General features: G+C 48.0%; 1 protein-coding gene across 1 annotated transcript in view; it reads right to left on the bottom strand.

The window, feature by feature from the left end:
• Nucleotides 1-2,917: 2,917 nt before the first annotated feature.
• MDFIC2 (MyoD family inhibitor domain containing 2) overlaps nt 2,918-16,276 on the bottom strand; it is a 124,704-nt gene continuing 111,345 nt past the window's right edge. Inside the window, exons 3-4 of the mRNA XM_080674328.1 lie at nt 13,098-13,319; nt 2,918-5,639 (exon numbers count right to left, since the gene is read on the bottom strand). Coding sequence (XP_080530454.1) covers nt 5,380-5,639; nt 13,098-13,319 — 482 coding nt within the window. The 3' untranslated portion in view covers nt 2,918-5,379. The remainder of the gene's footprint in view (nt 5,640-13,097; nt 13,320-16,276) is intronic.

Raw genomic sequence — 16,276 nt, 5'->3', positions numbered from 1 at the left:
CTGCTCCCCTGCTAGCCCAATTGCCCCTCACTGCCCGCCCCTGCAGGCATGGTTCCCCCCAACTGCCCTCCCCTGCTGGCCCAGTCACTCCTAACTGCCCTCCGTTGCCACCCTGGTTGCCCCTAACTGCCCTCCCCTGCAGGCCTGGTCCCTTCCAACTGCCCTCCCCTGCAGGCCTGGTTCCCCCCCCCCACAAATGCCCTCCCCTGCAGGCCTGGTTCCCCCCCCCACAAATGCCCTTCCCTGCAGGCCTTGTCCCCCCCAACTGCCCTCCCCTGCAGACCTGTTCCCCCCCAGCTGCCCTCCCCTGCAAGCCTGGTCCACCCCAATTGCCTTCCCCTGCAGGCTTGGTCCCTACCAACTGCCCTCCCCTGCTGGCCTGATTGCCCACAACTGCCCTCTCCTGCTGGCCATCTTTGACCACATGGGGGTGGCCATCTTGTGTGTTGGAGAGATGGTTAATTTGCATATTACCTTTTTATTATATAGGGCTAGAGGCCTGGTGCATGAAATTCATGCACGGGGGGAGGGGGCGGTCCCTCAGCCCGGCCTGCACCCTCTCCAATCTGGGATCCCTCGGGGGATGTCCAATTGCCTCTAGCAATCGGGACTGCTGGTTCCTAACCGCTCACCTGCCTGCCTGCCTGATCACCCCTAACTACTCCCCTGCTGGCCTGATCACCCCTAACTGCCTCTGCCTCGCCCGCACCTGGGACCCAGGATTCCCTCCTCCGGCCAATCACATGCACCCAGTATCCAGGTTTCCCTCCCTTTGGCCAGCCCCAGGTACCCAGGACCTGGGCCAGTTTCTCCTGGGCCGGCGACAGCCACAGGGGACTGTGGGCAGGTGACTTCACCTGGGCTGCAGCCGCAGGTGCCAGAACCATGGGGTGGGTGGCTTGTCCCTCTCTCGGGCCATAGCCCCAGCCGCTGGTGCTCAAGTCCACAGGGCATGCGGCTTGTCCTCTCCCAGGCTGGGCTGCAGGCACAGGTGCAGCCGCTGGCTCCTGGGACTGTGGGGTGTGTGGCTTGTCCCTTTCCCGGGCTGTAGCCTGGATGGTCCCCATTCCTCGCTCACGAGCTCATTTGTGCCTGGCTGGTTCCCATTCCTCTATCATGAGCTCATTTGTGCTTGGCTGGTCCCCATTCCCCTCTCCCCAGTGTTAAGTGTCTGAACTGTTAAGGCGTGATGGCATGAGGGTGTGATGACCATTTGCATATTAGCTCTTTATTATATAGGATATTATTTGTTGCTTATTTAAAATTCAAAACTGACTGGGCATTCTGTATTTTATCTGGCAACCCCATTTCAAGCAGTTTTTTAAGGTGAGTTTCATATAGGTCTTAAGACTGATGGAGTTGGTCTTGCAGCCTTGGCATTATGGACATTTGGGCTGGATGCTTCTTTGATATGGGAGATTGTCTTGTGTGCTGAGGCTGTTTTGTTGCATTTCTGGATCCTACTCACTGGATGCCAGTAGCACCTGTCCCCTCTCCACTGTGACAACCAAAAATGTTTCTAGACATTAACAGTTGTCCCCTGGGGAAGGCAGAATCACCTCTAATTGGGAACCACAGCTTGAGAGGTAGTGGTAAAGCAGGATTGTGAAGCCTGTCATGATGATAGACCAGAAGGTGGCCCTTTTATCCAGACATGATGCAGGTCCTGCCCCACCTGCATTCCCGCCTTCTCCAACATTCTGGGCTTCTTCTAAGTAACATTAGGAGCTGTCTAGACCTGTGTAAAGGAGCCCAATAATCCCGTGTGGATTATAATCACTAGGAAATCATCCTCTCCTCTTGTTGCCTTTCTACACAGCACACATGAGGCTAAATATGGCAACTCTTTAGGTTTAACTCAGACATCTTCTTCAAAGAATACCCAGGCCCGGCCAGTGTGCCTCAGTGTTTGAGCATCGATCTATGAACCAGAAGGTCCCAGGCTTCATTCCTGGTCAGGGCACATGCCCAGGTTGTGGGCTTGATTCCCAATAGGGTTGTGCAGGAGGCAGCCAATCAATGAATCTCTTTCATCATTGATGTTTCTCTCTCTCTCCCTCTCCCTTCCTTTCTGAAATCAATATATGCAAAGAATACTCCATACATCATAAGCCAAGTACTTGTATTTCATCAGAGATCATCCCTGTGAATAGTCTGGGTTAAATTTAGCATTTAATGGGCAAAACTCTTCTAGTCAAACCACCTTACTGAAGTGTGCATCTCATCCTTTTGCTCCATTTTGTAGAAGGAGAAACTTCGGGAATTGGATCATGAATTCTGTTCTAGCATTTCCACCTACAAATTTATCCTTGAAAAAAATGCTGGTGTGCCTTTATGTGGTATTTCCTTTTTGTAAAGTTTCTCTACCTCAATATGCTTTCATACTCCCTTGAAGAAAACTGAAGTGGCGTTTGTTTTATTAACCTTGAATGTCCAGCATTGATAATTAATTTTGTAGGCCTATCAGCTTACGTTGTGGGAAAATTTTATCAGCAAGTTAAACGTCAATGGTTTCTTCATTACTTTCCATATTTTGTAGGCTTTTAGAGAAGCATGGTTTTATACAAACCCACTGAGCAAAGCAAAGACAATGTACCTACCTGGTCATATTGCTATGGGAAATCTCTGTTCTCAATTCTCTATAACGGTTGTACCTTCTCAAATCTCTCCTACCGAGAGTTTTCCTTAAATAGGAACAGTCTTTCCCTAAGACCCACCTTAAAGAATAACATTATCTTTATTTGTAATCACAGGCCTTCATCATTGTGGAAAAACTCAGATCCTTCTCAGATTCTGATATTTGTATTTAATCAATAACCACATTTCTTTTTCATCTGTCTTACCTCTGCAATTGCGTTTTCCCAGCCGTGTATGTTTTATTGTGTAAGAATTCAATTGAAAGAGCCATTCATGTTTGCAAAAAGGATAATGTTTTATTATTGGTTAGAAAGAAAAGAAATGGCACACTTTGTATAGCCGACCTGCTACAGCACAGTGGGTTCTGAAAGCAAGGGACGGGTTAACAGGCCTTGGAAAGAGGCCACAGAAAGCTCCTGGTATTCTGACCACATCATAAAATAAGACCTGGTGATTTTTATGTCTCTAATTGACAAGCATTCAATTCACATTTGAAATGCATAAGCTTTGTGCGATTTGAGGGTCTGGAAAGAATAAGGGGATGATGGTCAAAATCCTTAACAACAATGAGGCATGACTCGGTCAGTGACTCCAAGAACCACGTTATTGGGACAGGATCCCCAAGACCTCCCCAGGGCAGGGTCTTCTGCTTTCAGTGACTGGACCAAGGGGAGGGGCCAGGAGAGCTGGGGGCAGGGCCAGCACTAAGGCAGCAGCTGTTTAGGCGCCAGCCTGTGGAAGTTGGAGCAGCTGTACTGTGGGCCTGGACAGTAGGAGCTGTGGAGGGCGCAGGGGCTTAGAAGGTTAGACACTAGTTAGGCCCTTGCCACTGCTGCTCACTCACTGCATAGTCTTGGGTAAGTCAGTTCCTGGGGCCTCTCTTTTCTCTTGTGCAAAGTGAGGATATTGGATGAGAATGCTCCATTCCCATGTAAGAAGCTACTCCTCTCTCCACACCGATCTGCGCGTCCTGTGCACCGAGAGTGGAGCCCTTTCCCAGGGCTGAGGCTGCCATGCAGCTGTGAGCGCACGGCCCGGCAGCAGGAACCCGGCAGCGGGTGTCGGGGAGCAAGACGAGAGCCAACTGCACCTTTCCCTAGGTGGCCTAGAAACACTTTTTAACGATGAAGAGTTTTCAGTGTTTGGAGGAATTTACTGCAGAGTAGAAAAAGGTGTCAGTTTACTACAGAAACCAAATAAGTGTTGCTTTTGCTTGAAATTACCTAGTCAAGCAAAAGCAGGTCCTTTGAAGTTTTTGCTGTTTGCCTAGGTTGCAAAAAGTTCCCTTGACTCTCCACCTCACTGTTGCCGTCTTTGTTTGGTTATTGATACATTGTGCTTTTTATATTCAATAAATACATTGCAGTATCTCACTGGAATATATAAGAACACAGGAATGAGCAATGCCATGCCTGCAGGAAACAGAACGAGACCAATGTAACTTCAACCTAGATGTGTTTTTCCTCCAAAATAATTTGGTTGAGTTGAAAAGCACCTTCTAATCTATATAAAATCTCTTAAAAATTTTTTTAATTGATATTTTAGAGAAAGAGGCAGGGAGCAGGAGAGAAAGAAACATCGATGTGAGAGCACATGAAGAGCTGCCTCCGGCACGCCCACTACCGGGGACCCAGCAGAAACCTGAGCATGTGCCGGGCCAGGAGTTGAGCTAAAACCTTTCAGGGCAGCGTGGCACCCAACCACCTGAGCCACACGGGCAGGGGCCACACAAAATCTTCTTTGGAAATTTGTAAGTGTGAGGAGGCGCTCAACGTAATTCTTTATTACTTTAAACCTCATCAGGAGAAAAAAAAACGATGGTTTTGAAAGTACATGCTGACTTGGGAAACCGTGCTGAGCGAGACCTCCAGGTAGTCAGTTCCTCGGCGCCTGCGCAAATGGCGGTTCAGCAAAGCGAACTGATTCTGTTTTAATGTCCTGTTGCCTGTGGGACCTGACAAACAGAAACAAGGCAAACGAGGAATTGATGACCCGGGGTCATTTTCTTGAAACTTGCACATCATTCCCATTTCCGCTCATTAGATAAAGAAGCGCCTTTCCACAACCAATTAAGAACACGCATAACTGGCGATGCCATAGTCATGGACATGGAGTAACATGGTCTTCCCTCAAAGGACATCATATTCGAAATTCACTGGAGGTGTCTTAAAGACATCTGTTGTAATTACAGGGGCATGGTTTTTTAATTTATTTAATTCCCTTTCCTACCTAAACTGTACAGATAAGTGAATTTTAAAGAGATCGTATAAATAAATTTTTAATTACAAAATGATGTTATGCAATACATTATTAATAATAACCAACAATGCATAATGTTTATGCATGAGTCCATTAGAAAGATGAGCTAATATGTGTCAATGTTAAAGAATGCACTAATTTGTCCTGAATCTGTGAATGAAGTCAAATTCATGCGGCAAGCCTGCGAGTGCACTAGCACAGTGGGGCTCAACATGCTGTGTGTTGTTGGGAAACATCTCTTGCCCATGGCATGTAAGAGGTACTTAGGACTTGTTCATTGCATGTGATCAACATCTTATTTTTCAGCGAGCCATGCGGTTGTGAAATTTGGAAGAAGACCACTGAGTGACACTACTGATTTCCCAGGCAGGTGCAGAATAAACAGCCGTCAGCATTCAAGAAACGCACAAGGCCCCTCCTCCAGCGTGGGAACAGGTGTCCCACAGAGGCCTCCCTGCCGGCTCTGCAGGCAGGCCCTTCAGCCTAGCGGTAACAGATCTCTGAAATCTCCATGGCCAGCTCCAGACACTCGCCGGTCTCATGACAAGATTCAAACAGGCTGCAGTCCATGTCACAGTTGCAGTTGCAGTCATTCCGAGAGTGGCTTTCATCCGAGGTGTGGTGGTACCGGTAGGAGGGGCAGCACGTGTTGGTGCACACCGTCTCACACGTATCCGGGAGCATCAGGAGACAATCCCAAAACTGGCAAAAGAGGCAGGTGAGGATGAGGGAGGCACACTCCTCTGTTTAAAGAAGAAGAAAGACAGTGAGCAGGGGCACTGGGGCAGCATCTGTGGAGGGCTGGTGTGGGCGTGGACTTGGTAACTCACCGCCCTTCTTAGCTATTGTCCACAGCAGGCCAATGAGCACCATGCTCTCTCAGACTCTCCCTCCTCCACACAGGGCTCACTCTCCTTAAGTGATGGCTTTATTAACTTCCTGAGCGTTTCCTATTGATCCCACATAATCAGGTCATTTAAAGTGCTGTCACCTCTAAATTCCTCTATTCACTTGGCTTGCAGAGCTGCTGGGAGTCACACACCTGGAAACCTTGCAACTGTTTGAAAACCAGCAGGTCCTCCCAGAGCAGGCATGGTTCAGGAGCAGTTAGAGTTGGGACAGGGGAAGACTACAAACTTCTAGAATTTTGTCGCAAGGCTTTCTTATTTGTTTGATGTGGATTCCCATAAACTCGCCACACCTATATTCACATCCAAGCAAAAAGCACGTTTCAAAACCTAATGTCAATAACTTTTAACTAACCATAGTTTTTTTTTTTTTTATTGTATTCCATGTTTAATCCTTGTCTCTTGTTTTACTCCAGTTATATAAAACCTTGGTTAGAAGAATACGTCATTATATTTCTAAAAGGGTATAAATCTGATCAATCCCTTTTAAGAAAATTGGTTTAAAGATTTACTATGTAGACTTGTAAAAATCTGAAAAGTATCTCTAAGGCCTTGAAGGTAATTGGTAATTCTAGCCAAACAGCTGTGATGGGTTATAGGTTATTATATTTTTTGTTTTCATAAAGGGAATTAGTTAGAAGATGTAGCGGCTCTCTTGTTAAAATTTTAACTTTTCTTTTTAGTTAGAAATTTCTCAAAAACATGGGAGTGTTTTGTAGAAACCTACATAAGTGTTCGAATGACATATCTTGTTAATTAAAATCAGTGCCCTGAAAATTGTTGATGTTTGAAAGTAAGGATTTTCCCCAGAAGAATGTTAATAGCTTTTGCTTTTCAGACTTTAGTTGACGAAGACCATGCAGCCCAGCGGAAGGCTTGCAGTCCGAGCCATCTGCCAGAGCTACGGTACTGAGCCCCACTCATACAGTCTCAACAAATTTCTCAGAAAAATGTTTTCTTTCATTTTTCATATACTTGTTAATCTTTAAGAGGGAAGAAAGAGCATGGGAACTTTTCTAAAAAGGAACAAATGTTTTAAAGAAAGCCATTTTAATTTCTTTTACAAGATACTACATACGCTGTCACTGCCCAACGCGAGTCCTGCCTGGGTGGACAGAACCTTCCTTCCTGTCCACCCTGCCTCCCATCCCAGCCCCTCCTTTCCCCAATGACACAGCGGCAGAGGCCACACCAGGGCTTTCATGGCCACTTTAATTGCCATATATTGTTGCAGGTGCTGTGGCACTGCTCAGTACTTCTAGTGCAGGCAGCATTCCATAATACCTCTACAGTACGTTCTCATCTCTTTGCCAGAATGGTGTATTTTTATTCACCGAGAGCCAGTTTCCAGCATGTGATCAACTCACCCATATCTCCTAAGTCACTGCAAAGCACCCACAAAAATTCAGGAGTGAGCACAGTGCAAAGACTCTGTTTTGCGTATGCATTTCTGACCAGGGCGTGTTGGTGGTCAGAGATCTGGCGCTTAAAACCTCACCAAGTGTCACCAATGCCAAGCCTGCTACTGCAGCAGCCCCGCAAAGAGGAGGTTCCCAGTAGGAAATAACCCCAGCAAACGCCCCACGACCCCTCAGGCCAGAGGCTCACGAGACTTCCTCAGGGCATGACCATGTGACAGTGACCCCACTGCGTCCTGTCCTTTGTGGAGGGGACATTCGGAGGTAGTGTGGAGGTAACTGGAGCGGGGTGCAGGGAGGCGTGCCTGCGTGGGGACTAGTGTTTCCTGTGAAAGGATATGAACTTGTTTGTGAAGTGAACTTACAATTTCCTGCGGGCACAGAACCGTGGGCTCAGTTCCGAGTGCCAGGTCTCTGCAAGTTGGCAGGTGCTGGAGGCCTGCTTCTGACGTCTGCCATCAATTTTATTTTTTTTAAAAAAAGAAATTTTCACCCAACTCTTGGGCCAAATTAGCATTTCTTTCCTTCTCCCTTCTACTTTGCACTTGAGAATAGAGCGTGTTTGTTCTGTCAGTCCTTTTTATTTGATTATAAAAGGCAGAGCCTTTAACAAAAAATGTGGCAACATTAGTGAATTGAAAACAGATCTTCCCCAACTTTCAAGTGTGCTCACACTTTTCCTAAAAGACCTCTGAAATCATTCTTCAGGAGCAGCGTAAACTGTTTTGCATAAGTCTTTTTTGCACAAAGGTAGCGTGAGAGTCCATGTGAAAATTTGCAACTGACTGTTCGGAAGCAGAGCTGGCCTTGCCCTCCCGATGGATGTTTTTCTTTGCCTACACGACTCCGTGGGGCTTCAGTGCTTAATAAGCATGACACTCCGAGTCGTGGTCCCTGATGGCCACCCGCCCTCTCAGCCGTCCCCAGGAGGCTGCGGTGGCGCCGGCTGCCTGCCTCACCCGTCTCATGCAGTTGCTTCAGAACATCTCACCCTGCCAAGGCCACGCACGGGTCCGCCCCCGCCAGCGCCGCCTGTCAGGGCTCCTGCACACGCAGATGAACGCACAAGGAGCCTGGCACGTGCTCTGGCCATTTTCCTCTTCCTCATCATAGGCTCCCAGCGATTCTTCGCCGAGTCCCACTGATTTGATCTCAGATTTTTATTTGAAGCCCATAAGCCTCTGTCCACATCCTTAGTTCTAGCCACCCTCAGCCATCATCTTGTCCTCAGCAACAGCCTCTTACCGAGACCCCTGCTACCCACGGGCCCACCTGACCCCCCTCAGCTGTTAGGATAAGCTCAGCCATAAAGGAGGACAATCACCCTCTCAGAAGCCCCAGGTCCTGGCTGCCAGCTGGGGCGGAGGCGCTCCCATTGCCCTGTCTCAGTCGGTCCTGCTCTCCTCCTGCTCCGGCACCCCGCCCTCCCCTCGGGCTGACTTCCAGGCCTGGGATGCCCCTACCTCGGGGCCTGTGTCCTTGCCCCCCTCACAACCTGACCTAACCCATCAGCCCTGGAGGCTCCGGCCTCATGGCACCTGACTCATTTCTCCTTCACAGCACTAGCCACAGAGCGATGTTAAACTAATCAGCTTATCAGTTACTTCTCCCTCCCTAGAACCTACGCCACAAGCAAGCCGTGCTCTTGCTGACTGGCTGAGTGGACAGTAAGGGAAAGGCATCCGTGGGGCAGAGGAGGGGGTGAAGGCTGGGCCGTGCTGAGTGCCTCAGCAGGGTGGGAGCTCCCCAGTTCTGGCTCTGACGCCTTCTCTGGGGCTACAGAGGCCCTCACAGCGGGGAGGGGTGGTTAGGTGCTGGTGGAGAGGGATGGTTAGGTGCCGGCCTGGAGGGGAGGAGATGGCAGAGCCTTCGTGCTGCTGCCAAGTGCTGGGTGCCTCCCTGGTCCTGTACTTGGCGGTCCACCTCCCCTGCTACCTCTCTGGCACCCTCTGTAAATTTCCTCCCTTGGTTGAGCCCCGGGCATCCTGGCAGAGGTTTCAGTCACTGCTGTCTGATGCCCACCTCCCGTTCCCACTCTGTACCCTTTCAAATGGGTTAAAAAGCTTTAAGATGAATCCAAGATCAGCAGGCCGCATGGCAATGCTGGCAATCTCTGTGAGGAATCGGCCAGAACAGAACCCCTGAGCGGGTGATTTTCCTTTCCCACCCCAGGGCGCCTGCAAGACAGGAGGCTGGGTGGCACCTTGATAACATGGAGGACGGATATGGGCTCCACAGGTGCAGCCGACTAAGGTGGTGGTGGTGGTGGGGCGGGGGAGGGGGATCCTCGTTAGAAAGAGTCACATGTAATCACAGTGGAAAAGGTGCCACTACAAGGAGTTTCCACAAATGCTAGTCTCATGGCCACACCCTGTCCTCCCTGAGAACGCTTCCAGCTTCCAGCCTGGCCCTGGGGCCTGCCCTGCCCCCTGGGGCCTCCCCCTGCCGCCTGCCCCCTGGTGCCTCCCCCTGGTGCCTTCTCCTGGTGCCCCTTGGGGCTCCCACCTGTTTCCTGCCCCCTGGGCCTCCCCCTGGTGCTGGGATGAGGGGTGGGGGTGGGGTGGCAGGAGCGACCCTGCTGGTAGCACTCAGCTCCAGAAGCTGCCACCTGCTGCTTTGAGAATCATTATCCAAAACAGCAAGATGATGGTTCTTCCGGAAGTGACCCCAGATAAACAGTAATCACCCTTCTTCTCCCCCAAAACAGAGGCAGAGAGAAGGCACATGGAGCCTGCTCAGATCCTGAATGCTAGTGCCTTGGGAGCTACAGGTGTCATGGCTGGGATCTGGCATAACCACGAAACTCTCGGGTCGCAGCGGCTCTGACCGATTACTAAAAGTTTTTGGTCAGAAAGTATACAAATTGGTTCCCACTCCCCACATTTAGTTTTGGGTGTTTTTAAAATGTCTGTAATGTAGAATGTGAGTAAGTATGACTGAATGCCTCCTTCCAGCCGGGTATCATCCCTGACGTTAGCCATGTTAACAGCTACTTGAACATGTCAGGATCCATTTAAGTTCAGACAAGCACAACTAACATTTAAGTCAGTTCTTTAGAGCTGTAATGAGTAGATTTGGGTGATACTTAGTAAATTTGTGCTTATGTTTTTTTCTGAGCAAATGAACTGAAATAATTATAAAATTGAAACATTTTATAAGGTGACACTACTGCATTTAATTGTATGAAATTTACTGGGGAGAAAATGTAATCATTTTATTCAGTAGTCCATGGTGTAATTAAGACTATTCTTTTGAGGTATCTTGTATTTATGATATTCTCTTCCACCTGGATGAGACATCTCAAATTCAAAATTATACACCAATTAGGTGTACTCCCAGGATTGGTTTCAGGAGCCTGTATTCTCACACCACGCATATCCCTGCTTTTCTTATCCGCGGGGATACTTTTGCAATCAGAACGCAGAAACGCTACAGAGGCACGGGGTGGTGCCCTGGACTTCTCCCGTTTTATCTGGGAGGGACCGAGGGGCTGAGCCTCAGTTGAATAATGTGATGCTTGGGGAGCAGTGGGCAATGCGCAGCGTGGCCCCCCTGAAAGCCCCATCGTGCACCCGTGACCCGCTGGCGCGGGGAGGTGCTTTACAAATCTGCACTTGGGAGGCTTTCCATCTTGTTTAAACGGGGTGATGTATATAAATAATAGACATTAGCAATTAAGCACCCATTCCTCCGCACTCATTTATGCATTTGAAAAGAAATGAACTGCACGCGGCATGGAAGTGGATGCAATCTCCTCTTCCCCTTCTATTCCCTCTGCTGTTTCTGAAAGAGGTTCCTGTATTTATCTCAGTGCGACAGTGACCCCAGCTCCCACTGGCTACATCCTTAAATTAATTACTATGAAAATTCTCTACAGTGAAGCGAGTCTGACTTAACTCTTGACTTCCTTGAGTTTGTTCTATAGGATACTGGGAGTGTTTTTAAGTCACTATTTGTGGGCCTTCACCTGGGTTTTCTACACTCTTTCTCACCCAGGTTCCACAATCTCTTACCTTGGTGGGAGGGTTTGCCACTGTGGACAAGGAGGGCTGGGTTAGCAGCTATTGTGTTGGCCGTAAACCAGAATGTCCTGGTCACACTGGCCTGAGCCTAGGCCTTAAGAAGCAGTCTAGTGACGGTCCCCATGACTCCCCTTCACGCTTTTAAAGAAAGAGGACGCAGGCATGTTCCCGCATGGTGGCTATTTTAGTGGAGCAGTCCTTTGGGCCCTTCCTGAGAATGTGAGTGTTCGGCACCATGCTAGCCACATGGCCTCCTCCTTCTCCTGACCCCTGATGGGGCAGACCAGAGAGGCCTGCACCGTGCTACCCAGTGTGCGTGTGCACCAGGGCGGTTTCTAATTCTGGGATCACACGGCCAAGACCTGTTACAAGTAAGATCCTGGCATCCCTGACACTAGCTGATAAAATGCAGAGGCCTCTCCTGTATTGCCTGTTTTCTTGCTTGGCATCAAACTAAAATAGCCAGAAACTTAGGCATCACCTTGGACTTGAGGTCATAACCTGGCAGTCCGCAGGCCAACGTTGGCCCAAGCTGCTGGGCTGTGTGGAGCTTGGTAAGGGAAACAGGTTCCAGGGACGCTAAGCTGGCAGCGCTGTGCCTCTGCCTCCTCCGGCAGCCTCGCCTCCACAGCCTCACCTGCCTGTCACCCCCTTCCAGTTTACATCATCATTCCCAGCGTCTCCTGGTGACCAGGCAGCTGGGTCTGTAGCTTCTGGTCTAAAGCATCCATGACAACGTTTGTACAAGACACCACATATATGACATGTTAGCATCTTCTCTTCCTGTATTTTCTAAAACTGTAATCATCATAAAAGCAAAAACGGAATCTATGGTGTGACAGGTTCTGTACTGGTTGCTGTATACATGTTATTCAGTTCATTTTCAAAATTCTCTGTGGGGTGCTACTGGTCCCAATTATGTCACCCAGAGACTGAGATTCAGAGTTGGCAACAAACAAACAAACAAACAGTTTTGCAGTTAAAAATTTCAGAGCCAGGAGTTAAACTGATGTGATTCCAAGTTCCTCTTACACAGACTTTGTTTTAAATTTTTTTCTTATTCGTAAAAAGTAAATATGAATTTAAATACAGACCAGAAACTATACCCATTCGAATTTTCCTTTGAGAAACTCCTTCTAGCTTTCTTTAAACACAAATGTAAACTCCTTCTAGCTTTCTTTAAACACAAAATTCTTAAATGGTTTATGTCTCCTGTAAAAGCCACTGCACAGTTATCCTGAGTGAAGTTCACATTTCTTGGTGCAGTCCGTGACTTTGAACTTGACTATCCTGATCATTTAGCTCCAAATCAATTTGAAATTGGCTTTGCAGATGGAATGTGCTTTGTCACATGCAGGTATGGCTTGGTATAGGTTTGCACTGATCAGCATGCGTAGGAAGTGATATTGCCTAGAGGAACCAACCCTTTTATGCAAGTTGCTTCTGTAAGCATCTTGGTATTCTATATAATCTATATTTATACTGTTCCAGCATTTCAATACCATTCCACCCTTCCTTCTTCTCCTCCCCACCTAAACAGTCCCAGATCTGAGAAAAGAAAGTTTGCCATTTTTCTTTACCACTTCATAGCCCCACAGCAAAAATGAATACACCTCACCCCAACTCTTTCAAAACAGTTTGCCTCTGACTCCCAGCCTTGAGAGCAACCAATCTGCCAAGCACCTCATAATTGCAAAGTGACCTTGACATGTGTCATTCACCAGGGCTTTCAAGTAAAAGTCTTCCTGTTTAATATTCATGAAGCATTTCCCCCTAACAGCATATGTGATGATTATACAGGGGCTGGGGGCTGGGGAGCTTTATTTAGAGATGGGTGATTCTGAGAAACATACCATCAGTGTCTCTCTGATGAACTGACGTATCGGTTTGGAGGTAAGAAAATCTTGTTTGACATTCTTCAAGGGAGGAGAGTGATGTGGTGGATTCTGACAGCTTTTTCTCAGTGGAAGTTTCCTTGCCTGGTCCATCTGTGATGTTGAACTCGGATACTGAATTTATAACGATAGCATTAATGGGTTTCTCTTCTGCATGTTTTTCATTTGTGAGTTGCATATCTAGATGAAAAAAGAAAAAAACACACACACTCACTATAGCAGACACAATTTAGTGATCCTAAGAATGGACATTTTCAGAAAATTTCACATTCTAGACTTTTCTAAGAAAAAAGTCTTTTTAAAAACAAATGGTAGTTATAAAATAGTCACAGGGTTGTAAAATACAGCATAGGGAATCCTATCTAATAAAACAGTAATATGCAAATTGACTGTACCTCCGCTACACCCACAAGCCACTCCCACCAGCCAATCAGGAGCAAGTATGCAAATAAACCCAATCAAGATGGCTGTGGCCATGGAGCGAGCAGGAGGCTTGGGTTTCCCTGGCAATGGAGGAAGCCAAGCTTTCCGCACACCCTGGCCTGCTTTGGACTCCACTCAAGGCTACAAAGTTTCAATTATAGAAGATAAATAAATCCCAATAAAAATGGCTGCGGCCTTGGAGCAAGCAGGAGGCTTGGCTCTGCTCAAGGTTACAAAGTTTCAGTTATAGAAGATAAATAAATCCCAGATACCAGGGCCTCCACTTGGGTCACTGGGGGGCATGGCCGGCCTGCAAACCACCACAGGCCCCTCGTCCAGGACACCCAACACCCCAAGGGAACCCCCACCCTGATCCAGGACACCCTTCAAGGCAAACCAGCTGGCCCCACCCATGCACCAGGCCTCTATCCTATCTAATAAAAGAGTAATATGCAAATTGACCATCACTCCAACACACAAGATGGCTGCCCCCATGTGGTCAAAGATCCTGCCCCCATGTGGACACAAGATGGCTGCCACAAGATGGCCAGCAGGGGAGGGCAGTTGGGAGGGACCTGGCCTGCAATGGAGGGCAGCTGGGGGTGATCATGCCTGCAGGGGAGGGCAGTTAGGTGTGACCAGGCTGGCAGAGGAGGGAATTTGGGGGTGACCAGGCCTGTAGGGAAGGGCAGTTGGGGGGCACCCAGGCCTGCAGGGGAGAGCAGTTGGGGGGGACCAGGCCTACAGGGGAGGGCAGTTAGGGGTGACCAGGCCTGCAGGGGAGGGCAGTTAGGGGCAAACAGGCTGGCAGGGAAGCTGTTAGGCATCAATTAGGCTGGCAGGGGTGTGGTTAGGGGGTGATCAGGCTGGCAGGCAGAGCGGTTAGGGGCAATCAGGAAGGCAGGCAGGAGAGCAGTTGGGAGCCAGCAGTCCTAGATTGTGAGAGGGATGTCCAACTGCCCATTTAGGCCCGACCTTACTGGGATCGGGCCTAAACAGGCAGTTGGACATCCCTCCAGGGGTCCCAGATTGGAGAGGGTGCAGGCTGGGCTGAAGGAAACTGCCCCCCCCCATGCATGAATTTCATGCACTGGGCCTCTAGTATGGTCAATAATGTAATAACTACCTATGATGCCAGGTGGGTGCCAGAAATATTGGTGGGGGGGGACCACTCTGTACAATTCATGATTGTCTAACCATTATGCTGTACACCTGAAACGAATGCAAAATAATATTGAATATAAACTGTAACTGAACATTTTTTAAAAAACAAAACAAACAATAAAAAAGAATGAAGCATTTTGGAGCAGGAAATTTTGTATGAAAATATAAGTAAGAATAAAAGAGTGCAATAGTTATAAAATTTCACACACATTGCAAGTTTTAGCTATCATCGTCATTTGTAACATTTCTACTGTGGGTTTTTTACTGATGGGTGGGAAGAAGCAAGGAATTCATTCATTTGGATCAACCCCATCTTGCAGTATGTCTTCGGAGTTCTGTGCTGTCAGCGTTTTATGGGTCTGAGAAGTAGTCAAGGGTCTTCAGTGCTGGGCAATACTTCTCAGGGAGAGCACGTGACCTCAACCAAGTGGCTTCCTTCCTTTGTTTATACAAATGCTGTGTGAGGATACTGTTAAAAATCAATAGTCTATAACTTGATTCTCTTTCTGCCCTCACACATGCTACATTTCCACCCTGTCCTTTGCTGGAAGGTCTTGCTAGGCCTCTGCTCAGGTTTGGCCTATATGGATCTGGACAGGGTGCTTCTTGAGCACATGCTGTATTTTCACATAGTCACCTGAATAATTATTAGTGATGTTCAGAGAACCTTCAGCAGAGTCCTTGATTGAGAATGTGATTTGCAGAGGCAGAGAGAATGCTAAGAAGGCCAGGTGCTTCATGTATGTCAATGCCTGTATTTGTTCATTCATTACCACATCCTGAGTAAGGGTCAGCAATGCGACAATAAGTGGGCTGGGCCCTGGGGATACAGTGGTGACTATGACAGGCCTCGCTCCTGGCTTTCACAAGCATCCACCAAGTTAGTAAAGATAACTAAGAAGTTGTAATATTGAGGAGAGTATGAGAAAGGAGCCATGAATGAAGCCATGTTATAGAGAGAACCAGACTGGATAATGGTGCAGTTAATTAATTATTTCTCTACACTCATTAAACAGGGGAGCCCTAAGACTTGGAAAAGAATTAACGTAAGAATTCTCACACATGTGGCCAGGCGGACTCCTGGGGACATCTTGAGAGCTCAACAAGCAGTGGTGCTGGCCATTTGATGGTGCTTTGGGGCTGGTGACGATTAACTCCGGAGAATCGCATCCCATTGCGGGCCCAATGTGGCTTGATTTAGCAGTGCTCACTGAGTGACTGAAATGAATAATAGGCCGGACTGTCGGGTGTGATTGTGCCATGCTCACACAGCTCAGTGCAAGAACTGTATTCGGGCCGAGTCCATCGTGACCATCCTGTCAAAAGCGACTTCTTATTGTGGGGCAGGCAGAAGCCTCTGCTTGCCCTGCCTCCTAAGGCAGTGATTCCCAGACTAGTCTTCAGAGTAGAATTCACATGGGAAACCCTTTTAAAATTTGGCATTTTTTTTAAAGCTCAGGCCACCCCTCCTCTTCACTCCACCCAACAGATTAGATCACAGTCCCTGGGGGATTTTCGAAGCTCCTCAGTTGATTCCAACATGCAGACAA

The sequence above is a fragment of the Plecotus auritus genome, assembly GCF_963455305.1.
Source record: "Plecotus auritus genome assembly, chromosome: 6".
Taxonomy (NCBI): domain Eukaryota; kingdom Metazoa; phylum Chordata; class Mammalia; order Chiroptera; family Vespertilionidae; genus Plecotus; species Plecotus auritus.
The sequence above is the reverse complement of the archived record's forward strand: the minus strand, read 5'-3'. Positions and strand labels throughout refer to the sequence as shown.